This window comes from Eurosta solidaginis, chromosome 4 (genome assembly GCF_040869045.1).
Source record: "Eurosta solidaginis isolate ZX-2024a chromosome 4, ASM4086904v1, whole genome shotgun sequence".
Taxonomy (NCBI): Eukaryota; Metazoa; Arthropoda; class Insecta; order Diptera; family Tephritidae; genus Eurosta; species Eurosta solidaginis.
The window spans coordinates 159,100,262-159,127,705 of record NC_090322.1 but is presented as its reverse complement, the minus strand read 5'-3'; the positions used below and the strand labels follow the sequence as shown (position 1 = coordinate 159,127,705).

Genomic DNA, 27,444 nt, shown 5'->3' with positions numbered 1-27,444 from the left:
AATACTCGAGGACTCTTCCGTTCAAGAATGGGGGTGGGTCCCTTCCGCAGACAACGTCGCAGATGAAGCCACAAAATGGTCCCCTCAACCCGAGTTTAATAACGCGACCAGGTGGTTCATTGGACCCGACTTTCTGAGCTTGCCCGAGGAGCTGTGGCCAAAAACAGACCTAAATGTCACTAAGGACAACGAGAACGATATGATTTGTCACGTGGAAGTGAAGCAACACACCTTTTCCTAATTAGCAGTTATCATTCCCGATCCGATGAGATTTAGCAAGTGGGAAAAACTTCGAGGCGCTCAAGGGTATGTTTTGAAATTTCTACGCATATTATGGCAGAAAGGTAGGCGATCCGCTAACGTTCTATTTTTGACAAAAGATAGCGACAAGAAGAGCATGGAGCATGTTATCATACGAAGTTGCCAAGAAGAAGTATATGGACAAGAGATAAAGCAATTGCATCTCGGTGAGCCAATATCTCGTAAAAGTGCAATATATACATATTCGCCCTACTTAGACGAATTTGAAGTGCTTAGAGTGAAAGGCAGGATTGACGAAATGAGATTTGCGGACTATGATACTCGGCGCCCGATAATCCTACCAAGTCGTCATCAAGTAACCTACCTTATTGCAGATTTTTATCACAGGAAATTTCGTCATCATCACAACGAAATTGTGGTGAAGGAAATGCGTCAGCGCTATAGTATTCCCGGCTTGAGAGCACTGGTCCGGGAAATCGCTAAGCAATGCCAAACGTGTCGTAACCGTCGTGCGCTCCCGCAACCACCAGAAATGGCCGCCTTGCCATTTGAAAGGCTTGCTACATTTTCTCAGCCATTCACAAACACTGGTATTGACTACTTTGGTCCCTTTGAAATAATCGTCGGTCGACGTCGAGAAAAACGATGGGGAGTGCTATTCACATGCCTTACTGTTCGCGCCGTGCAATTGGAAATAGCTCCTTCTCTTTCTACGGATTCATTTTTGCTGGTTATGAAACAGTTCATTGCCCGCCGCGGTGCACCCCGATGCATTTGGTCGGACAACGGTACAAGTTTTAGTGGAGTGAGTCGCATACTACAGAAGGAAATTGAGCTCTTCTCAACTGATGAGCTTACGCAACGTTATTCTGAAATCAAGTGGCATTTTATACCTCCAGCCGCGCCCCATATGGGAGGCTGTCGGGAGAGAATGATCTGTTCTGTGAAATTTGTGCTAATGGACATCTTACCGACTACTGGTTTACGCGAAGAAGTGCTAAGAGCAGCTATGGCTGATGTAGAGCATATTCTTAACTCACGTCCCCTAACATACGTTCCCCTCGATTCACCAGAAATGGAAGCGCTGACACCAAATCACCTTCTCGTAGGCAGCTCTAGCGGAATACGTGAACATGAGACAGAAACTGCAGACGGTAGTACCTTGAGCCGCAATTTTCGAATCACATGCCAACTTGCTGATCAATTCTGGAAACGATGGGTACGTGAGTATGCACCTTGCCTTACACGACGGTCGAAATGGTTTTAGAATCCTCCCGATCCAATAGAGAAAAACGATGTTGTAATTATCGTAGATGATAACACAAAGCGAAATACCTGGAGGAAAGGAGTTGTTATTTATATCAATTGTGGAAAGGATGGAATAGCGCGCAGCGCAGTTTTCCGAACAGCCGACGGATTATTTACAAGGCCATACGTAAAGCTGGCGAAACTTGATGTAAGGAAGTAAACCCCGTCCGTGTACGCACGAAGTTTACGGAGGGAGGGATGTTACGCCGCTGCGCAAAACGAAATGCAGCGCCGTCGCTTATCTTCACCAAGGGGTTTCATCTTCTTCTTTGTGTTGCCCTCCGCTGTCATCGCTGTTTCACCACTATTGCTAAAGTCTACTAGTTTTCTTTTCTTTTATAAATTTTCTTTCGAAACGTGGATACTTAAGAGTTGCAGGGTAAATTATTTGTTAAATTACATTGAATTTGTATAATTGAAGTTTATATATTTAATAGTTTAACTGCACGTTGATAAATACAGCAATTAAGTCTTTGTGAGCAAGCATATCGTTTGTAGATAAGAACACAAGTGTAAGATAGCCTAAATTTTACATGTTATACAAATCTGAATAAATTTCAATAAATTCCAGATTTTAGCCTACTGTCGCTAAGGCGATTGCTGAAAATACTGTTTTTTACTTGAACTCACAGTCCCTGTTTCAATTTAATTTAAATATACTTATAATCCTAACGGACTGAGGCTGATTGACTTTGCCGGTGCTCGAAACATTGTCATATCCAGCACGAGGTTCATGCATAAAAAGATGCATCAAGCTACATGGCTGTCTCCTGATCGAAATACTCGTTATCAGATCGATCACGTTGTGATAGACGGACGGCATGCATTCAGTGTTTTAGATGTGCGCACGATCCGGGGGGCTAAAAGCAAGGAACAAAAAACACAAGGAAAGCTAGACGTTGGAAAGCTTCAATCACAACAGACTGCCAATGATTTCGCAACTCGACTCTCACACCTGCTCTCTGAGACCACAACTCATCCAGTGGGAAGCATATCTCCAAAGCACTTCGTACTGCCGCTGAGGAAAAAATTGGTTACCGGCGGCCACAAAAAAACAACTGGTATGATGAAGAATGCCGCGTTGCAACCGAAAGAAAAGACGCTGCCTACAGGGCTAGTCTAGGCGCGACAAGAGGAGTGTGTGAACGCTATCGTGAGTTGAAAAGGGAAGCGAGATGCCTTTTCAGGAAGAAAAAAGCAGAAGCAGAAAGGCGTGAGTGCGAGGAGCTTGAGCTGCTAGCCACCAGGAATAACGCCCGAAAATTGTACCAAAAAATACGGCGACATACGGAAGGTTTTAAGACCGGGGCAAACACCTGTAGGAACGAAAACGGCGACCTTGTAACTGATGTCCAGAGAGTGCTTAGATTATGGAGGGAATACTTCTCTGTTCTCCTAAATGGAGCCAGCAATTCACCGCGCAGAGATGAAGAACCCGATTCCGCAATCGATGATGATGGAATATATGTCCCTCCGCCCGACTATTACGAAGTTAGAATAGCAATAACCAGATTGAAAAACAACAAGGCCGTGGGCGCTGATGGATTGCCTGCGGAGCTATTCAAGTACGGCAGTGAGGAGTTGGTAAGGCGCATGCAGCAACTTCTTAGCAAAATATGGGCGGACGAGAGCATGCCAGACGGTTGGAATCTAAGTGCTCTTTGCCCAGTCCACAAGAAGGGGATACTGCAAAATGCACCAACTATCGTGGAATCAGCCTTCTTAATATCGCATATAAGGTCCTTTCAAGTGTATTGTGCGAAAGATTGAAGCCCACCGTGAACCGGCTGATTGCACTTATCAGTGCGGCTTCAGACCTGGTAAATCTACCATCGACCAGATTTTCACAATGCGCCAAATCTTGGAAAAAAGCCGTGAAAAGAGAATCGACACACATCACCTCTTCGTCGACTTTAAAGCCGCCTTCTAGAGCACGAAAAGGAGCTGCCTATATGCCGCTATGTCTGAATTTGGTTTTCCCGCAAAACTTATACGGCTGTGCAAAATGACGTTGAGCAACACCATCAGCTCAGTCAGAATTGGGAAGGACCTCTCCGAAACTTTCGAAACTAAACAAGGTTTCAGAGAGGGTGACCCCCTATCGTGCGATTTCTTTAATTTGATGCTGGAGAAAATTATACTAGCTGCAGAACTTAACCGCACTGGAACAGTTTACTATAAAAGCGTGCAATTACTGGCATATGCTGATGACATTAATATCATCGGCCTAAACATCCGCCTTGTTAGTTCTGCTTACTCCAAACTGGAAAAAGAAGCGGTAAATATGGGTTTGATGGTGAATGAGAGGATAAAACGAAGTACCTGCTGTCATCGAGCAAAGAGTCAGCGCATACGCGCCTTGGCAACCACGCTACTGTTGGCAGCCATAATTTCGAAATAGTAAAAGACTTCGTTTATTTGGGAACCAGCATCAACACTAGCAACAACATCAGCACTGAAATCCAGCGAAGAATCAATCTTGCCAACAAATGCTACTTTGGACTAGGTAGGCAATTGAAAAGTAAAGTCCTCTCTCGGCGAACGAAAATCATACTCTACAAGTCACTTATCGTACCCGTCCTGCTATATGGGACAGAAGCATGGACCATGACAACAGCAGATGAAGCGGCTTTGGGAGTGTTCGAGAGAAAAGTTCTTCGAAAGATTTATGGACCTCTACGCGTTGGCGATGGCGAGTACCGAAGAAGATTTAATGATGAGCTGTACGACCTATACGCAGACATCAACATAGTCCAGCGAATTAAAACGCAGCGGCTGCGCTGGCTAGGCCATGTTATGCGAATGAAAGATGATGCTCCGGCCAAGAAAGTGTTTCTATCGGAACCCACCTATGGAAGCAGCGGTAGAGGGCGGCCCCCACTCCGTGGAAGGACCAGGTGGAAGACGATTTAAACTCCCTTGGTGTGACCAATTGGCACCGATTGGCGGAGCGAAGGAGCGACTGGCGCGCCTTGTTCGACGGCCATAACCGTTTAGACGGTTAAGCGCCAATTAAGTAAGTAAGTAATTATATTCAAATGTTTATTACAAAATAGCACAGATATATATGTATGTAAGTATACTGTGCTAACTAGGGCAAAAAAATACAAAATATTTTCTGTTTAGTAATTATTAAGAGCTGTATTGGCCGTGGAGCTTAAAGCAAAAAACTAAATTTTTCTTTTTTAACTCCGACGCGTTTCGACAATATATTGTGCCCTTTTCAGGGACTAATTATCTTTATTTCAAACAAGAAAACACAATTATTTAATATTTAAAACAATTACAATTTTTCACGTACATACCTTAATATATAGTTACACAATTTTAATGGGTGATATTTTTTTACAATTATACAAACATTTAAACACTTAACGTTAAAATCAAACATCCACACTCTATCCCAGCTGTTCGTCATTTGTTTTGTATCACAGATTTGTAAGCGCAATTTATTCCATCAACATCTTCTTTGAAGTTCATTGCCTATTTTATTTGTTGTTGGATACGAAGCCCTTCTATTGTTAGTCTTTTCTTCGTATTTCCTTCTATGTCTAATATTTGAGCGTTATCCAAATCAGCGGTATGTTCGCTTTTCTTCAGGTTTTGAGCCAACGCAGTGGACATCTTTTTGTTTTTCGAGTCTGCTTTGTGTTCGTTAATTCTTTCTTCGTTGTGCCTATGAATACTTTATTGCAATGTTCGTCATCTTTACCATTGCAGTTTATTTGATATACTAGCCTTTACCCGCGGCCCCGTCCGCAAGGAGAAAATAAAATATATGTGCTATTCACGTTAGCCTGCTTATCAAGTTGTCTGTTTAAAAATTTTTTCTGTCAATGTATTTTATTTTTTAATACAGTAAAAAAAAGAACTAACTGAGCTGATGGGCACGCTTACATGAATAGTACAATACACTTTTTTCGAATTAAAAAAAATACATTTTGTTTCTAAGTTAAATTAATTGATATGACAGGGGTGAAAGAATTACTACTCATAGAACAAAGGAGTGAAACTACAATTAGCTAAAACCAAAAAGAAGTTTTTAAATGAAAGCAGTGTTGCTTTTTCGGGTATTTAGTTGGTTAAAATATTACAAAAATTTTAATTATAGTTGTAATAGTTCGTTACAGGATTCATTTAAAAATATAACGAAAAAGCTGTGATATATTAAAGATAAAACATACCGAATTTTAATTACGAATAATTTGCGGTAAATCCACGGCCATGTGTGCTGAATTACCGGTTTCGAAGAGACCTAAAATGATCCCGGAAGTGTCCCTAAATGACACCAAATAGTCACGAAATGATGCCGACGGGATCCTGGACAAATCTCGAAAACTATCCAGAAATGATGCCGGAACGGTCCCAAAATAATCCCGAAGTAGTCACGAAAAGTCCCGAAATGACCCTGACGGGATCCCGGACGGATCCCGAAAACCATCCAGATTTGATTCCTGAACGGTCCGCAAATGATCCCGATATAGTCCGAAAAAGTCCCGAAAAAACTCTGACGGGATCCCGGACAAATCCCGAAAACCACCCAGAAATTATCCCGGAGGAGTCCCAAAATGATTCCGAAATAGTAGTCACGAAAAAGGACCGAAATGATCCTGACGGGATCCCGAAAACCATCCAGAAATGACTCTGGAGGGATCCCCAAATGATCCCGGAAAAGTCCAAAAACCATCCAGAATTGATCTCTGAAGGTTCCGCAAATGATCCCGAAATAGTCCCGAAAGTCACGAAAAACTCAGACCCATCCCGAAAATCATGAAGAAATTATCCTGGAAGGGTCCCAAAATTACCCCGAAATAACTCTGACGGGATCCCGGACAGATCCCGAAAATCATCCAGAACTGAGCTCTGAAACGTCCCCAAATAATCCAGAAATAGTCCGGAGAAAGTCCCGAAAAAACTCCGTCGGGATCCCGGACAGATCCCGAAAATCACCCAGAAATTATGCCGGAGGGGTCCCAAAATGATTCCGAAATAGTCCCGAAAAAGTCCCGAAATGACCTTGAGGGGATCCCAGACCGATACCGAAAACCATCCAGAATTGATCTCTAAAGGGTCCGCAATTTATCCCAGATAAAGTCGCGAAAAAACTACGAAGGGACCCCGAACAGATCCCGAAAATCATAGAGAAATTATCCCGGAAGGGTCCCAAAATGATCCCGAAATAGTCCCGAAAAGGCGCGAAATAACCCTGACGGGATCCCGGACGCATCCCGAAAACCACCCAGAAATGATCTTTAAGGGCAACTGACCCCAAAATAGTCGTGAAAAAGTCCCGAAATTACCCCGACGGGATCACGAAAACCATCCTGAAATTATCCCTGAAGGATCCCCAAATGATCCAAGAACAGTCTCGAAACTCCCTGACATTTTCCCGAAAAAGTAAAAAAATAAACCCGACGGTATCTCGGACGGATCCCGAAAACGATCCAGAAATGATGCCGGAAGGGACCCCAAATGATCCCGAAAAATTCCCGAAATTCCCCCGATGGGATCCCGGACGGAACCCGGACTATCCAGAAATGATGCCGGTTGGTACCCCACAATGATCCCGAAATAGGCCAGAAATGACCCCGTCGGGATCCCGGACGGATCCCCAAAAGTATACAGAAATGATGCTGGAAGGTGAAATGATCCCCTTAAAGAAAGATGAAAAATGAAATGATCCCCTTATAGTTCCGAAATGATCCTGACAGGATTCCAGACGGATCCCGGAAACTATCCAGAAATGATGCCGGAAAGGTTCCCAAGTTATCCCCAAATAGTCCCGAAATTACCCTGACGGTATCCCGGACGGATCACGAAAACCATCCGGAAATGATGGCGAAAGGGTCCCCAAATGATCCCGCATTAGTCGCGGGTTCCGAAATGACCCTGACGGGATCCCCGAAGGATCCCGGAAACTATCCAGAAATGATGCCGGAAAGGTTCCCAAGTTATCCCCAAATAGTCCCGAAATTACCCTGACGGTATCCCGGACGAATACCGAAAACCATCTAGAAAAGTGGCCGGAAGATACCCCAAATGATCCCGAAAAAGTCCTGAAATGATCCAGACGGGATCCCGGATGAATCCCGAAAACTATCCATCTAGGTACCCCAAATGATCCCGAAATAGTCCCGAAATGACCCTTCATCCAGAAATGATGAAGGTAGGTACCCAAATGATCCCGAAATAGTCCCGAAATGAAATAGTCCTGAAAAATAGTCCCGAAATTATCCAGACGGGATCCCGGACGAATCCCGAAAACTATCCATCTAGGTACCCCAAATGATCCCGAAATAGTCCCGAAATGACCCTTCATCCAGAAATGATGAAGGTAGGTACCCAAATAATTCCGAAATAGTCCCGAAATGATCCCGGCGGGATCCCGGACGGATCCCGAAAACCAACCAGAAATGATGGCGGTAGGTACCCCAAATGGTCCCGATATGACCCCGTCGGGATCCCGCACGGATCCCTAAAACTATCCAGAAATGATGCCGGAAAGGTCCCCAAATAACCCCCTAATAGTCCCGAAATTACGCCGACGGAATCCCGGACGGATCCGGAAACCATCCAGAAATGATGCCGGAGGAGACCCCAAATGATCCCGCTAAAGTCCCAAAATGACCCCGACAGGGTCCCGGACGGATCCCGTAAACCATCCAGAAATGATGCCGGTAGGTACCCCAAATGGTCCCGATATGACCCCGTCGGGATCCCGAACGGATCCCTAAAACTATCCAGAAATGATGCCGAAAGGGTCCCCAAATGATCCTGTATTAGTCGATAAAAAGATCCGAAATGACTCCGACGGGATCCCGGATGGATCCCGAAAACCATCTAGAAATGATGCCGGAAGAGACCCCAAATGATCCCGAAAAGGTCCCAAAATGACCCCGACAGGATCCCGGACGGATCCCGAAAACCATCCAGAAATGATGCCGGAGGAAACCCCAAATGATCCCGCTAAAGTCCCAAAATGACCCCGACAGGGTCCCGGACGGATCCCGTAAACCATCCAGAAATGATGCCGGAAGAGACCCCAAATGATCTCGCAAAAGTCCCAAAATGGCTCCGACAGGATCCCGGACGGATCTCGTAAACCATCCAGAAATGATGCCGGAAGAGACCCCAAATGATCCCGCAAAAGTCCCAAAATGACCCCGACAGGATCCCGGACGGATCCCGAAAACCATTCAGAAATGATGCCGGGAGAGACCCCAAATGATCCCGCAAAAGTCCCAAAATGACCCCGACAGGATCCCGGACGGATCCCGTAAACCATCCAGAAATGATGCCGGAAGAGAACCCAAATGATCCCGCAAAAGGCCCAAAATGACCCCGACAGGATCCCGGACGGATCCCGTAAACCATCCAGAAATGATGCCGGAAGAGACCCCAAATGATCCCGCAAAAGTCCCAAAATGACCCCGACAGGATCCCGGACGGATCCCGAAAACCATACAGAAATGATGCCGGAAGAGACCCCAAATGATCCCGCAAGTCTCAAAATGACCCCGACAGGATCCCGGACGGATACTGTAAACCATCCAGAAATGATGCCGGAAGAGACCCCAAATGATCCCGCAAAAGTCCCAAAATGACCCCGACAGGATCCCGGACGGATCCCGAAAACCATCCAGAAATGATGCCGGAAGAGACCCCAAATGATCCCGCAAAAGTCCCAAAATGACCTCGACAGGATCCCGGACGTATCCCGAAAACCATCCAGAAATGATGCCGGAATGGACCCCAAATGGTCCCGAAATGACACCGACGGGATCCCGGACGGATACCGAAAACCATCCAGAAATGATGCCGGCAGGTACCCCAAATTATCTCGAAATAGTCCCGAAATGACCCTGACGGGATCGCGGACGGATTCCGAAAACCATCCAGAAATGATGCCGATAAGGTCCCCAAATGATCCTGTATTAGTCGAGAAAAAATTCCGAAATGACTCCGACGGGATCCCGGACGGATCCCGAAAACCATCTAGAATTGATACCGGAGGGTACCCCAAATGATCCCGTAAAAGTCCCAAAATGACCCCGACAGGATCCCGGACGGATCCCGAAAACCATCCAGAAATGATGCCGGGAGAGACCCCAAATGATCCCGCAAAAGTCCCAAAATGACCCCGACAGGATCCCGGACGGATTTCGTAAACCATCCAGAAATGATGCCGGAGGAGACCCCAAATGATCCCGCTAAAGTCCCAAAATGACCCCGACAGGGTCCCGGACGGATCCCGTAAACCATCCAGAAATGATGCCGGAGGAGACCCCAAATGATCCCGCAAAAGTCCCAAAATGACCGCGACAGGATCCCGGACGGATCCCGTAAACCATCCAGAAATGATGCCGGAAGAGACCCCAAATGATCCCGCAAAAGTCCCAAAATTACCCCGACAGGATCCCGGACGGATCCCGTAAACCATCCAGAAATGATGCCGGAGGGTCTCGATATGACCCTTACGGGATTACAAATAAGGTGAAGCTAATTATAAAACCATGTTAATAAGGCAGCAGGCGCATTGGAGCGAATAAAAAGTTACATAGAACCATACAGGTAAAGCTAATAAAAGCGTGCTAATAAAAACAATTGATGGAGGGCGGATGGCGGGAGTAGAGGAGAGGACCACTGATCGTTCCTCCAAAATTGTCTAGATCTCGTTCTGTATGTACCAGATACCAAAAATTATTGATTTAGGAGAAAATTTAGATTGAGTTATAACAATTTATGGATTTTACACCAGAGGGGGAGATAAAGGGGGGCGGGCGGAGGGTGTCACTGCTTACTTTGTAAGCCCTCGACTTATTTGACCCCTTGAGTCTGTGATATTGGTGAAGGCCAGTCTACGTAAAGTTATAATGTGTAAAAACTATGAAAAATAATTTCTCGAGGGGTCGTGCGACCCCCACCCCTCTTTCCATGTTCGAAAAAAATTTCGCTAGTAGACTACTGTCTGTGTCCCAAATTTCATCAAAATCCGTGTAGCCATTCTGGCGTGATTCAGTCGCAAATACGAAAAAATATAATAATTAAATTATAACTGTTCCTAGGGGGCGGGGACCACGCCCCTTTTGAAAAATATATAGCTAGTAGATCCTTCTAGACTATTGGCTATATGTGTGCAAAATTTCATCCAAATCGGTCCAGCCGTTCTTGCGTTATTGAGTCACAAAGACAAACGTCTGGACAAACATCCAAACATCCAAACATCCAAACATCCAAACATCTAAACATCCAAACATCCAAACATCTTAACATCCAAACTTTCCCATTTATAATATATATTAGATATTAGATTTATTTTGCCACTAGCCTTTACCCGCGGCCCCGTCCGCAAGGAGAAAATAAAATATATGTGCTATTCACGTTAGCCTGCTTATCAAGTTGTCTGTTTAAAAATTTTTTCTGTCAATGTATTTTATTTTTTAATACAGTAAAAAAAAGAACTAACTGAGCTGATGGGCACGCTTACATGAATAGTGCAATACACTTTTTTCGAATTAAAAAAAATACATTTTGTTTCTAAGTTAAATTAATTGATATGACAGGGGTGAAAGAATTACTACTCATAGAACAAAGGAGTGAAACTACAATTAGCTAAAACCAAAAAGAAGTTTTTAAATGAAAGCAGTGTTGCTTTTTCGGGTATTTAGTTGGTTAAAATATTACAAAAATTTTAATTATAGTTGTAATAGTTCGTTACAGGATTCATTTAAAAATAGAAGGAAAAAGCTGTGATATATTAAAGATAAAACATACCGAATTTTAATTACGAATAATTTGCCGTAAATCCACGGCCATGTGTGCTGAATTACCGGTTTCGAAGAGACCTAAAATGATCCCGGAAGTGTCCCTAAATGACACCAAATAGTCACGAAATGATGCCGACGGGATCCTGGACAAATCTCGAAAACTATCCAGAAATGATGCCGGAAGGGTCCCAAAATAATCCCGAAGTAGTCACGAAAAGTCCCGAAATGACCCTGACGGGATCCTGGACGGATCCCGAAAACCATCCAGATTTGATTCCTGAACGGTCCGCAAATGATCCCGATATAGTCCGAAAAAGTCCCGAAAAAACTCTGACGGGATCCCGGACAAATCCCGAAAATCGCCCAGAAATTATCCCGGAGGAGTCCCAAAATGATTCCGAAATAGTAGTCACGAAAAAGGCCCGAAATGACCCTGACGGGATCCCGAAAACCATCCAGAAATGACTCTGGAGGGATCCCCAAATGATCCCGGAAAAGTCCACAAACCATCCAGAATTGATCTCTGAAGGTTCCGCAAATGATCCCGAAATAGTCCCGAAAGTCACGAAAAACTCAGACCCATCCCGAAAACCATGAAGAAATTATCCTGTAAGGGTCCCAAAATTACCCCGAAATAACTCCGACGGGATCCCGGACAGATCCCGAAAATCACCCAGAACTGAGCTCTGAAACGTCCGCAAATAATCCAGAAATAGTCCGGAAAAAGTCCCGAAAAAACTCTGTCGGGATCCCGGACAGATCCCGAAAATCACCCAGAAATTATGCCGGAGGGGTCCCAAAATGATTCCGAAATAGTCCCGAAAAAGTCCCGAAATGACCTTGAGGGGATCCCAGACCGATACCGAAAACCATCCAGAATTGATCTCTAAATGGTCCGCAATTTATCCCAGATAAAGGCGCGAAAAAACTACGAAGGGATCCCGAACAGATCCCGAAAATGATAGAGAAATTATTCCGGAAGGGTCCCAAAATGATCCCGAAATAGTCCCGAAAAGGCGCGAAATAACCCTGACGGGATCCCGGACGGATCCCGAAAACCACCCAGAAATGATCTTTAAGGGCAACTGACCCCGAAATAGTCGTGAAAAAGTCCCGAAATTACCCCGACGGGATCCCGAAAACCATCCAGAAATTATCCCTGAAGGATCCCCAAATGATCCAAGAACAGTCTCGAAATTCCCTGATATTTTCCCGAAAAAGTAAAAAAATAAACCCGACGGGATCTCGGACGGATCCCGAAAACGATCCATAAATGATGCCGGAAGGGACCGCAAATGATCCCAAAAAATTCCCGAAATTCCCCCGATGGGATCCCGGACGGATCCCGGATCATGCAGAAATGATGCCGGGTGGTACCCCAAAATGATCCCGAAATATGCCAGAAATTACCCCGTCGGGATCCCAGACGGATCCCCAAAAGTATACAGAAATGATGCTGGAAGGTGAAATGATCCCCTTAAAGAAAGATGAAAAATGAAATGATCCCCTTATAGTTCCGAAATGATCCTGACGGGATTCCCGACGGATCCCGGAAACTATCCAGAAATGATGCCGGAAAGGTTCCCAAGTTATCCCCAAATAGTCCCGAAATTACCCTGACGGTATCCCGGACGGATACCGAAAACCATCTAGAAAAGTGGCCGGAAGATACCCCAAATGATCCCGAAAAAGTCCTGAAATGATCCAGACGGGATCCCGGACGAATCCCGAAAACTATCCATCTGGGTACCCCAAATGATCCCGAAATAGTCCCGAAATGACCCCGCCGGGATCACGGGCGGATCCCGAAAAAGTCCTGAAATGACCCCGACGGGATCCCGTACGGATCCCGAAAATCATCCAGAAATGATGCCGAAAGGTTCCCCAAATGATCCTGATATGACCCCGACAGGATCCCGGACGGATCCCGTAAACCATCCAGAAATGATGCCGGAAGAGAACCCAAATGTTCCCGCAAAAGGCCCAAAATGACCCCGACAGCATCCCGGACGGATCCCGTAAACCATCCAGAAATGATGCCGGAAGAGACCCCAAATGATCCCGCAAAAGTCCCAAAATGACCCCGACAGGGTCCCGGACGGATCCCGTAAACCATCCAGAAATTATGCCGGAAGAGACCCCAAATGATCCCGCAAAAGTCCCAAAATGACCCCGACAGGATCCCGGACGGATCCCGAAAATCATCCAGAAATGATGCCGGAAGAGACCCCAAATGATCCCGCAAAAGTCCCAAAATGACCCCGACAGGATCCCGGACGGATCCCGGAAACCATCCAGAAATGATGCCGATAGGGTCCCCAAATGATCCCGAAATGACACCGATGGGATCCCGGACGGATACCGAAAACCATCCAGAAATGATGCCGGCAGGTACCCCAAATTATCCCGAAATAGTCCCGAAATTACCCTGACGGGATCGCGGACGGATCCCGAAAACCATCCAGAAATGATGCCGATAGGGTCCCCAAATGATCCTGTATTAGTCGAGAAAAAATTCCGAAATGACTCCGACGGGATCCCGGACGGATCCCGAAAACCGTCTAGAATTGATACCGGAAGGTACCCCAAATGATGCCGAAATAGTCCCGAAATGACATCGACGGGATCCCGGACGGATCCCGTAAACCATCCAGAAATGATGCCGGAAGAGAACCCAAATGTTCCCGCAAAAGGCCCAAAATGACCCCGACAGCATCCCGGACGGATCCCGTAAACCATCCAGAAATGATGCCGGAAGAGACCCCAAATGATCCCGCAAAAGTCCCAAAATGACGCCGACAGGATCCCGGACGGATCCCGTAAACCATCCAGAAATGATGCCGGGAGAGACCCCAAATGATCCCGCAAAAGTCCCAAAATGACGCCGACAGGATCCCGGACGGATCCCGTAAACCATCCAGAAATGATGCCGGAGGAGACCCCAAATGATCCCGCTAAAGTCCCAAAATGACCCCGACAGGGTCCCGGACGGATCCCGTAAACCATCCAGAAAAGATGCCGGAAGAGACCCCAAATGATCCCGCAAAAGTCCCAAAATGACCCCGACAGGATCCCGGTCGGATCCAGTAAACCATCCAGAAATGATACCGGAAGAGACCCCAAATGATCCCGCAAAAGTCCCAAAATGACCCCGACAGGATCCCGGTCGGATCCCGTAAACCATCCAGAAATGATACCGGAAGAGACCCCAAATGATCCCGCAAAAGTCCCAAAATGACCCCGACAGGATCCCGGACGGATCCCGAAAACCATCCAGAAATGATGCCGGAAGAGACCCCAAATGATCCCGCAAAAGTCCCAAAATGACCCCGACAGGATCCCGGACGGATCCCGTAAACCATCCAGAAATGATGCCGGAGGATACCCCAAATCAGGCATGCTTAACGAACGAAACGATATCATTTCGTTACGATAATCAACGTTAGTAAACGACACGAAGTCACTTCGTTTCGTTTATTAACGTTAAGATCGTCAAATTAACGTTAATTTGGCGTTCTTAACGTTAATAAACGAAACGAAATGACTTCGTTTCGTTTATTAACGTTGATTATCGTAACGAAATGATATCGTTTCGTTCGTTAAGCATGCCTGCCCTAAATGATCCCGCTAAAGTCCCAAAATGACCCCGACAGGGTCCCGGACGGATCCCGTAAACCATCCAGAAATGATGCCGGAAGAGACCCCAAATGATCCCCGACAGGATCCCGGACGGATCCCGAAAACCATCCAGAAATGATGCTGGAAGAGACCCCAAATGATCCCGCAAAAGTCCCAAAATGACCCCGACAGGATCCCGGACGGATCCCGTAAACCATCCAGAAATGATGCCGGAAGAGACCCCAAATGATCCCGCAAAAGTCCCAAAATGACGCCGACGGGATCCCGGACGGATCCCGTAAACCATCCAGAAATGATGCCGAAAGGTTCCCCAAATGATCCTGTATTAGTCGAGAAAAAGTTCCGAAATGACCCCGACGGGATCCCGGATGGATCCCGAAAACGATCTAGAAATGATGCCGGAAGGTACTCCAAATGATGCCGTAATAGTCCCGAAATGACATCGACGGGATCCCGGACTGATCCCGAAAACCATCCAGAAATGATGCCGGAAGAGACCCCAAATGATCCCGCAAAAGTCCCAAAATGACCCCGACAGGATCCCGGACGGATCCCGAAAACTATACAGAAATGATGCCGGAATGGACCCCAAATGATCCCGAAATGACACCGACGGGATCCCGGACGTATACCGAAAACCATCCAGAAATGATGCAGGCAGGTACCCCAAATTATCCCGAAATAGTCCCGAAATGACCCTGACGGGATCGCGGACGGATCTCGAAAACCATGCAGAAATGACGCCGGAAGATACCCCTAATGATCCCGAAATAGCCCCGAAATGGTCCCGACGGGATCCCGGACGGATCCCTAACACCATCCAGGAATGATTACGGAAAGGACCCAAACTGACCCCGAAAAAGTCCTGTAATGATCCCGGAAACCATCAAGAATTTATCTCTCGAAGGTACGCAAATGATCCCGAAAGTACCCCGACGGGATCCCGGACGGATCCCGAAAACCATCCAGAAATGATGCCGGAAGGGTCTCCAAATGATCGCGAAATAGTCCCGAAATGATTCCGGAATAGTCCCGAAAATGTCCCAAAATAACCCCGACGGGATCCCGGACGGATCCCGAAAACTGTACAGAAATGATCCCGGAAGGGTCCCAAAATGATCCCGGAAGGGTCCCAAAATGATCCCGAAATAGTCCCGAAAAATTCCCGAAATTACCTCGGCATAATCCCGGACCGATCCCGAAAACCATCAAGAAATGATCCCGGAGGGTCTCGATATGACCCTTACGGGATTACAAATAAGGTGAAGCTAATTATAAAACCATGTTAATAAGGCAGCAGGCGCATTGGAGCGAATAAAAAGTTACATAGAAACATTATTTAGCTAATAAAAGCGTGCTAATAAAAACAATTGATGGAGGGCGGATGGCGGGAGTAGAGGAGAGGACCACTGATCGTTCCTCCAAAATTGTCTAGATCTCGTTCTGTATGTACCAGATACCAAAAACTATTGATTTAGGAGAAAATTTATATTGAGTTATAACAATTTATAGATTTTACACCAGAGCAGGAGATAAAGGGGGGGGGGGGGCGGGCGGAGGGTGTCACTGCTTACTTTGTAAGCCCTCGACTTATTTGACCCCTTGAGTCTGTGATATTGGTGAAGGCCAGTATACGTAAAGTTATAATGTGTAAAAATTATTGAAAAATAATTTCTCGAAGGGGTCGAGGGACCCCCACCCCTCTTTCCATTTCCGAAAAAAATTTCGCTAGTAGACTACTGTCTGTGTCCCAAATTTCATCAAAATCCGTGCAGCCATTCTGGCGTGATTCAGTCGCAAAGACGAAAAAATATAATAATTAAATTATAACTGTTCCTAGGGGGCGGGTACCACGCCCGTTTTCAAAAATATATAGTTAGTAGATCCTTCTAGACTATTGGCTATATGTGTGCAAAATTTCATCCAAATCGGTCTAGCCGTTCTTGCGTGATTGAGTCACAAAGACAAACGTCTGGACAAACATCCAAACATCCAAACATCCAAACATCTTCACATCCAAACTTTGCCATTTATAATATATACTAGCCTTTACCCGCGGCCCCGTCCGCAAGGAGAAAATGAAATATGTGGGCTATTCACGTTAGCCTGCTTATAAAGTTATCTGTTTAAAATTTTTTTTCTGTCTAATGCATTTTATTTTTGTAATTGAGTAAAAAAAAGAACTTTATGAGCTGATAACCTGATAGGATCCCAAAATGATAACGAAATTATCCAGAAAAAGCCACGAAATGACCCCGACGCTATCGCGGACGGATCCCGAAAACCATCCAGAAACGCCCGGAAGTGTTTCCAAAAGTTCCCGAAGTAGTCCCAAAAAAACCCGAAATGACAGCGACACGATTCTAGACTTATCCAGATAACCACACAGAAATGATGCCTGAAGGGTACCAAATTGATCCCGAAATAGTCCCGAAAAAGTTACGAAATTACCCTGACGGGCTCCCGGACGGATCTCAGAAACCATCCAGAAAATATCCAGGAAGGGTCCCTAAATTATCCCGACTAACTCCAGAAAAAGTTCCGAAATGGCTCCGAGGGGATCCACGATGGATCGCGAAAACCATACAGAAATGATTCCGGAAGGATTCCAAAATGATCCCGAAATAGTCCGGAATTGACCCAGATGGGATCCCGCACAGATCCAGAAATGATCCCGGAAGGGTGCAAAAACTATCCCGGAAAAGTAACAAAAAATCCCGAAATGGCTCCTACGGCATCCCGGACGGATCCAGAAATGATTTCGGAAGGGTCCCCAAATGATCCCAAAATCGTCCCGAAATGACCCTGATGGATCCGGCAAACCATCAAGAAATTATGCCGAAAGGGTCCCAAAATGATAAAAACCATGGGACCCGGAAAGGATCCCGAAAACTAACCAGAAATGATACCGGAAAGGTCCTCAAATGATCTCCCAATAGTTCCGAAAAGACCCTGACGGGATCCCGAACGGATCCCGACAACTGTCCAGAAATGATACCGAAAGGGCCCGCAAATGATCTCGTATTAGTCGAGAAAAAGTCCCGAAATGACCCTGACGGGATGCCGGACGAATCCCAAAAACCATCCAGAAATGATTTTGGAAGGGACCCCAATGATCCCGAAAAAGTTCCGCAATTATTCCGACGGGAATCTGAACGGATACCGAAAACCATCCAGAAGTGATGCCGGAACGGTCCTCAAATGCTCACCTAATAGTCCCAAAATGACCCTGAGGGCATCCCGGACAAATCCCGAAATCCATCCAGAAATGATCTTGGAAAGGTCCCAAAATGATCCCGAAATAGTCTCGGAAAAGTCCAGAAATTACCCTGACGGGTTCCCGGACGAATCCTGAAAGCCATCCTTAAATGATCCCGAAAAAGCCCCGAAATGACCCTGACGGGATCCCGAAAGGATTCCAAAAACTATCCAGAAATGATGCCGGAAAGGTCCTCAAATGATCCCCTAATAGTTCCGAAATGACCGTGACGGGATCCCGAACGGATCCCGACAACTATCCAGAAACTATGCCGAAAGGGTCCGCAAATGATCCCGTATTAGTCGAGAAAAAGTCCCGAAATGACCCCGACGGGATCCCGAACGAATCCCAAAAACCATCCAGAAATGATGCCGGTAGGTATCCCAAATGATCCCGAAATAATCCCGAAATGACCTCGTCGGCATCCCGGACGGATACCGAAAATTATCCAGAAATGATGCCGGAAAGGTCCACAAATGATCCCCTAATAGTCCCGAAATTACCCTGATGGGATCCCGGATGGATCCCGAAAACCATCCAGAAATGATGCCGGAAGAGCCCCCAAATGATCCCGAAAAAGTCCCCAAACGACCCCGACGATATCCCGGACGGATCCCGAAAACCATCCAGAAATGATGCCGGTAGGTATCCCAAATGATCCCGAAATAGTCCCGAAATGACCTCGTCGGCATCCCGGACGGATCCCGAAAATTATCCAGAAATGATGCCGGAAGAGCCCCAAATGATCCCGAAATAGTCCGGAAATGACCCAGATGGGATCCCGCACAGATCCAGAAATGATCCCGGAAGGGTCCAAAAACTATCCCGGAAAAGTAACAAAAAATCCCGAAATGGCTCCTACGGCATCCCGGACGGATCCAGAAATGATCTCGGAAGGGTCCCCAAATGATCCCAAAATGGTCCCGAAATGACCCTGATGGATCCGGCAAACCATCAAGAAATTATGCCGGAAGGGTCCCCAAATGATCCCGAAATAAAACAGAAAAAGTCACGAAACGACCCCTAGAGGATTCCCAAATGATCCCGTATTAGCCCCGAAAAGGTCCCGCAATAACCCCGACGGGATCCCGAAAGGATTCCGAAAACAATACAGAAATGATGCCGGAAAGGTCCTCAAATGATCCCCTAATAGTCCCGAAATGACCGTGACGGGATCCCGACAACTATCCAGAAATGATGCCGAAAGGGTCCGCAAATGATCCCGTATTAGTCGAAAAAAAGTCCCGAAAGGACCACTACGGGATCCCGGACGAATCCCAAAAACCATCCAGAAATGATGCCGGTAGGTATCCCAAATGATCCCGAAATAGTCCCGAAATGACCTCGTCGGCATCCCGGACGGATCCCGAAAATTATCCAGAAATGATGCCGGAAAGGTTCCCAAATGATCCCCTAATAGTTCCGAAATTACCCTAATGGGATCCCGGACGGATCCCGAAAACCATCCAGAAATGATGCCGAAAGGGTTCCCAAATGATCCCGTATTAGCGGCGAAAAAGTCCCGAAATGACCCCGACGGGATCCCGGACGGATCCCGAAAACCATCCAGAAATGATGCCGAAAGGGTTCCCAAATGATCCCGTATTAGTCGCGAAAAAGTCCCGAAATGACCCCGACAGGATCCCGGACGGATCCCGAAAACCATCCAGAAATGATGCCGGATGAGCCCCAAAATGATCCCGAAAAAGTCCCCAAATGACCCCGACGAGATCCCGGACGGATCCCGAAAACCATCCAGAAATGATGCCGGAAGAGCCCCCAAATGATCCCGAAAAAGTCCCCAAATGACCCCGACGATATCCCGGACGGATCCCGAAAACCATCCAGAAATGATGCCGGAAGAGCCCTCAAATGATTCCGAAAAAGTCCCCATATGACCCCGACGAAATACCGCACGGATCCCGAAAACCATCCAGAAATGATGCCGGAAGGGTCCCCAAATGATCGCGAAATAGTCCCGAAATGATTCCGGAATAGTCCCGAAAATGTTCCAAAATAACCCCGACGGGATCCCGGACGGATCCCGTAAACTATACAGAAATGATCCCGGAAGGGTCCCAAAATGATCCCGAAATAGTCCCGAAAAAGTCCCGAAATTACCCCGGCGTAATCCCGGACCGATCCCGAAAACCATCCAGAAATGATCCCGGAAAGGTCTCGATATGACCCTTACGGGATTACAAATAAGGTGAAGGTAATTATAAAACCATGTTAATAAGGCAGCAGGCGCATTGGAGCGAATAAAAAGTTAGATAGAAACATACAGGTAAAGCTAATAAAAGCGTGCTAATAAAAACAATTGATGGAGGGCGGATGGCGGGAGTAGAGGAGAGGACCACTGATCGTTCCTCCAAAATTGTCTAGATCTCGTTCTGTATGTACCAGATACGAAAAACTATTGATTTAGGAGAAAATTTAGATTGAGTTATAACAATTTATGGATTTTACACCAGAGGGGGAGATAAAGGGGGGCGGGCGGAGGGTGTCACTGCTTACTTTGTAAGCCCTCGACTTATTTGACCCCTTGAGTCTGTGATATTGGTGAAGGGCAGTATACGTAAAGTTATAATGTGTAAAAATTATGAAAAATAATTTCTCGAAGGGTCGTGGGACCCCCACCCCTCTTTCCATGTTCGAAAAAAATTTCGATAGTAGACTACTGTCTGTGTCCCAAATTTCATCAAAATCCGTGTAGCCATTCTGGCGTGATTCAGTCGCAAAGACGAAAAAATATAATAATTAAATTATAACTGTTCCTAGGGGGCGGGGACCACGCCCCTTTTGAAAAATATATAGCTAGTAGATCCTTCTAGACTATTGGCTATATGTGTGCAAAATTTCATCCAAATCGGTCCAGCCGTTCTTGCGTTATTGAGTCACAAAGACAAACGTCTGGACAAACATCCAAACATCCAAACATCCAAACATCCAAACATCCAAACATCTAAACATCCAAACATCCAAACATCTTAACATCCAAACTTTCCCATTTATAATATATATTAGATTAGATTAGATTACGCTGTGTTGTTGGTCTTTCTTTACTTTGTCTTTGATTTTTGTAGATACTGATCTGGGTGTGAGATGTGGTCGAGAGGCAAAGTTTATTTTGTTTTTGGGTATGAATGTGCTTAATATTTTGTTATCTGTTAAACCTGCCAGTAAATCTTTTGGTATGTATGTTTGTTGTTCCATTATTACTGCTTCTTTCATTTCTATTAATATTTGTTGTTATCCATTTTTCTATAACTACGTTATGGTATCCGTATTTATACTCAGCGTGTTTTGCACACAGAGTATATTAACCTTGATTGGATAACTGTTGGTTGTACAGGTATAAAGGAATCGAGATAGATATAGACTTCAATATATCAAAAGCATTAGTATCGAAAAAAAATTTGATTGAGCCATGTCCGTCCCTCCGTTCGTCCGTCTGCCCGTTTGTCCTTTAGCACGATAACTTGAGTAAATTTTGAGGTACATTGATGAAATTTGGTACGTAGGTTCTTGGGCGCTCATCTCAGATCGCTTTTTAAAATGAACAATATCGGAATATAACCACGCCCACTTTTACGATATCGAAAATTTCGAAAAACATAAAAAATGCGATAATTCATTACCAAAGCCGGATAAAGCGATGAAACTTGGTAGGTGGGTTGACCTAATGACGCAGAATAGAAAATTAGTAAAATTTTGACAATGGGTGCGGCATCGCCTACTTTTAAAAGAAGATAATTTAAAAGTTTTGCAAGCTGTAATTTGGCAGTTGTTGAAGATATCATGATGAAATTTGGTAGGAACATTACTACTGTTACTATATATGTGCTATATAAAAATTAGCAAAATCGGATGACGAAGACGCCCACTTTAAAAAAAAAAAATTTAAAAGACAAGTTTAAACAAAAAATTGAATATCTTTACAGTATATAAGTAAATTATGTCAACATCCAACTCCTATAATGATATGGTGCAACAAAATACAAAAATAAAAGAAAATTTCTCTCTATCTGCACTCCTTCATTTAATTTGTCTAGAATACTTTTAATGCCATAAGTCGAGCAAAAATTTACCAATCCTTCTGAAATTTTGTAGGGGCATATATTCTATGACGATAACTGCTTTCTGTGAAAATGGGCGAAATTGGTTTGAAGCCGCGCCCAATTTTTATACACAGTCGGCCATCTGTCCTTCCGCTCGGCCGTTAACGCGATAACTTCAGGAAAAATCGATATATCTTTACTAAACTTAGTTCACGTACTTATCTGAACTGTCTTTTTCTTGGTATAAAAAATGGCAGAAATCCATGTGTGACCAGTCCCACTTTTTCGGTATCGAAAATTACGAAAAATTTTAAAAAATTCCATAAATCTATACCAAATACGAAAAAGTGATAAAACATGGCAATTGGATTATAATTTTCTATAATCGGGTTTCCAGTGAAAATAATTGGAAAAACGCCTTTATTATTTTATTTCCGACGTTTCGACCGTTTATTGTGGTCTTCTTCAGGGCCTAGTTACAATTTTAAAGAAATCAAAATAACTCAGTTTATTTTCGCAGTTCTATAGGATTAAAGTTACATATTACTTACTTAATTGGCGCTTAACCGTCTAAACGGTTATGGCCGTCCAACAAGGCGCGCCAGTCGCTCCTTCGCTCCGCCAACCGGCGCGAATTGGTCACACCAAGGGAGTTTAAATCGTTTTCCACCTGGTCCTTCCAACGGAGTGGGGACATATATATTATTTATATATATGGACATTCTGCGCGTTCTCTGCGTTCTTCTTTGTCAGGTTTTTCTTTATATATACGTTTTTTTAAATAAAACATAGTCACCTTACTGCTCAATTAAGGAAACGGAAATTATTTTACAATTTAAAATTACTATTTTCAATAGACAACCAACAATTTATATTTCAAACTGTTTTATTTAAAAACACGTATACATAAAGAAACGAAGAAGAACGCAGAGATTTTTAAGTAAGAAATGTTTTGTCAATCGAATGTCCATATATATATTTTAATTCTATAGAACTGCGAAACTAAACTGAGTTATTTTAATTTCTTTAAAATTGTAACTAGGCTCTGAAGAAGACCCCAATAAGCGGTCGAAACGTCGCCAATAAAATAATAAAGGCGTTTTTCCAATTATTTTGACTGGAAAACCGATTACAGAAAATTATACATAAGAACAAAACAGTCGGTAGTATCAACAAACTAGACGCAAAATATAACTTTAGAAAAAACTTTGTAAAATGGGTGTGACACCTACCATATTAAATAGAAGTAAATGAAAAAGTTCTGCAGGACGAAATCAAAAGCGTTTGGAATATTGGCAGGAATACTGTTCGTGGTATTGCATATATAAATAAATTAGCGGTACCCGACAAATGATGTTCTAGGTCACCCTGGTCCACATTTTGGTCGATATCTCGAAAACGCCTGCACATATACAACTAATGGCCACTCGCTTTTAAAATCCTCATTAATACCTTTAATTTGATACCCATATCGTACAAACACATTCAAGAGTCACCCCTGGTCCACCCTTATGGCGATATCTCGAAAAGACGTCCACCTTTAGAACTAAGGAGCACTCCCTTTTAAAATACTTATTACCACCATTTATTTGATACACATGTCATACAAACACATTCCAGGGTTGCCCTAGGTTCATTTTCCTACATGGTTAGTTTCTGTTATTTTATATCTAAAGCTCTTAACTGAGTATGTAATGTTCGGTTACACCCGAACTTGCCCTTCCTTAGGATAGGATAGGTTAGGTGGTAGCTGCCCTGATAAGGATAGCTCACTTGGACAACACGAAGTTCCGTTGTGATACCACATACACCAAAAATAACGGTGACTTAAATCTAGCTACTTAGAGAATTGTTGGGTAGCAACGATAAAGCTTTGAATGATACCGATCTCAACTTTGGATATATCCTCGGGAGATCCAAGAGAGTTGCCCTTCCTTACTTACAACAACAAATAAAATGTGCAATGAACTTCAAAGAAGATGTTGATGGAATAAATTGCGCTTACAAATCTGTGATACAAAACAAATGATGAACAGCTGGGATAGAGTTTGGATGTTTGATTTTAATGTTAAGTGTTTAAATGTTTGTATAAATGTAAATAAATGTCACCCATTAAAAATTTCGTGTAACTATATTTAATATATGTACGTGAAAAATTGTAATTATTTTAAATATTAAATAACTGTGTTTTCTTGATTGAAATAAAGATAATTAGTCCCTAAAGAGGACACAATATCGTGTCGAAACGCGTCGGAGTAAAACAAGAAAAATTTAGTTTCTTGCTTTAAACTCAATGGCCAATAGAGCTCTTAATAATTACTAAACAAAAATTTAACTTGGCCAAAACCAAACATTTTTCAAAATATTTTCCATTTCTTTAAAAACAGTGGCTTTCATTTCGAAGTATTACATACGTGTAAATAATTTACATACCCTGACGACTGGTTGGCATTAGTTGGCTAAAAATTGCTATAGGCAACATACATAAAACGCTTCCAAACCAAATGAAACCGATAATACGATAAGCGTGATTTAATGTTTGCCACGTACGAGACCTCAACGGATGGCAGATGGCATAATAACGTTCACAGGATATTGCTACTAGAGTCCATGAGGAAACGGCCACAGATGTTGCTGTAATAAATTTTGTTAAAATTATTCAAATAATGTAGTAAATTAAAGTTTATATTGTATGATAAAGGAAACTAATGCAAAGTTTTATTCAACTTGTTATTCTTATCGGTAATACATAATTACGAAAAGGAAATAAGAAACCCACAAAATTGTATGTTGCTTATATGCTCTTAAAATAACTATGCAAAATATTTGGTAGCCACAACAAATTAGATTAGTTAGCTTTGTCAAAAATAAATAAAACTTAATTGCCGCTAGCTGTAGCAAAGAAGCATATCTTATTAAGTAGATACAAATTTATTGCACACTTAGCTTCTATAAGAATATCTTTTGGATCTAAGTGCTAATTAGTATTTACCAGTTGAATGAAACTAACAAAGAAATTTTTGTTGATGGTGTAGTATTGTATTTTCGAACGCAAGAATATAAACATCAAAAACTTTTAGTAGAGAAAAATTACTGAGGTGATGGTAACTACACGCGAAAGCTGGCATTTCGAAATCAAGGGACGTAAATGTCTCAAGGTAAAAGCTATTTAGTGCATTTGCATATTGAGTTGATTAAGTAAAGGTGGGACGTGAATACGCACAAGTCTGACAAATGAAATATAATATTGTAACGGACTCTGGTGATTTCTGATAATTTTGCACCTTCTGCTAACGTTCGTATCGCTGAATTGTCAAATAAATAACTCCAATAATCACTGTTGCAAAATAGTCTTTATTTAGACTACTTTGGGGTGGTACAATTATATTTCAATATCACGCACTTTACAAAAGCGTGCATAAATCAAACTGATTACTGATTCCTCAGCTTGCGCTGCTTTTATACTCTCGGTTGTCTCGTTCGCTAATTCTCCTAAAGACTAGTCGTTTCGCGATCATGTGTTCTAGAATAGCTGCACATCGTGCTTGGTTTCTCAGCTACATACATGTATATTTGTAGTTTATGCTTTTCTACTAGCCATATGCGTTTGTATGTGTGAGTATCTATTTCTTCTCTTAGCTTATGACTACATATGTGTATGTGAGATATTCTTCGTCCCTTCTATGTACGTAAGTGTTGCTTGCCTTAATGTGTACATGTACGTAAGTGTGGCTGTTTCCCTCAGCAGGTTAGGGGGTCAGAATATACCCGCGGTAGGTATGCCGGTCATAAGAGGCGACTAAACTACCAGATTCAAGGGGCTGTGTAGCGCAACCCTTCAGGTTGCCAGCGCAATATATAGCTTCTCCAAATCCAATTGTCAACCTCACCTATCCGCGGCGAATCCTGCTTCACTTACAGACGAAACTCTGGTGACCCCAAGCTCCTTATGGAACTTGGGGGTGAGGAGGGTGGGGATGGCCTGAAGGGTTAATGTGGCCACATAAATCGTTACCGAGATGGTCGGACTAGCAACTTAGTGATGCTGTGGTACCGGAGCGTGCCGGATCTGTATCCGGCAAAGGCCCATCAGATCGATAACACTCCTCAAAGCCTTCGGGGAGCAACCTAATTGCTGCAACAACAACAACAAAAACAGTGGCTGTTTGCTGTTTTTTTTTTTTTTTTTTGTTGTGAATATTCAAGTAACTGCATAGTGCTGCTCATATTCGCCACAATATATATGGATACTCTCGTGAATATTCTTAGAATGATTTTTTGTCTTAGAGAAATATCACATCTTTATAAATATATAAGTGGCCCGACCTATGAAAAGGTGGCTTATGACTCCAAAAAGAAATTGGGAGAAATAGCTGTTAAAGATAAACAACGCATTTCTTCTTCTTAAAAATAGTAAAATTTATAAATTTTTTTGTTTACCAACACTTAATTTTTTTTCAGCATGGACATTTTTTTACAGCTCACACTTATCTTTGTAAATAATTCGGCAGCAAGAATGAGCAACGCAAAAAAAATATTTTACCTTGATATCATGATAAAAATATTACAAGGCAAACCGGTGAGAGCCAAGTGACGTTTGATAGAATTTTAAAATTCTCACCGCTCTCACATTTTTATTTTTATTCCCAGCTGTACTTGTACACAGGATATTATAACTTTGACTGGATAACGGTTGGTTGTACACGTATAAAGGAATCGAGATAGATATAGACTTCCATACATCAAAATCATCAGTATCGAAAAAAAATTTGATAGATCCATGTCCATCCCCCGTCCATCCGTCCGTCCACCTGTGTTTCCAAAAAGAGGAGAAACTTCAAATTTTAAAAAATGGGCGTGGCACCGCCCCTTTTATGACTAAGCAATTTTCTGTGTTTCGGGAGCCATAAAAGAAAAATTAGTTCAGATTAGAACCATATGTACAATGTATTATTGCGCTACAAGGCTGCGCTATTAAGCACACAAACCAAACAACAATAGCATTTCAAGTGTACAGCTGGGTATGTAATGTTCAGTTTCACCCGGACTTAGACTTACTTACTTCTTTTATTCTGATTTTGTTTTCACAACAAAAAATAAGAAGTACCTATAGAAATACTTTTTTAGATGTTATTCAAATAAATGTTTT

The 27,444-nt window shown here is 43.5% G+C and overlaps 1 protein-coding gene across 1 annotated transcript in view; it reads right to left on the bottom strand.

Moving 5' to 3' along the window:
- LOC137250546 (cholecystokinin receptor type A-like) overlaps window positions 1-27,444 on the bottom strand; it is a 553,728-nt gene that overhangs the window by 141,256 nt on the left and 385,028 nt on the right. The window contains exon 2 of the mRNA XM_067783530.1: window positions 24,729-24,929. Coding sequence (XP_067639631.1) covers window positions 24,729-24,929 — 201 coding nt within the window. The remainder of the gene's footprint in view (window positions 1-24,728; window positions 24,930-27,444) is intronic.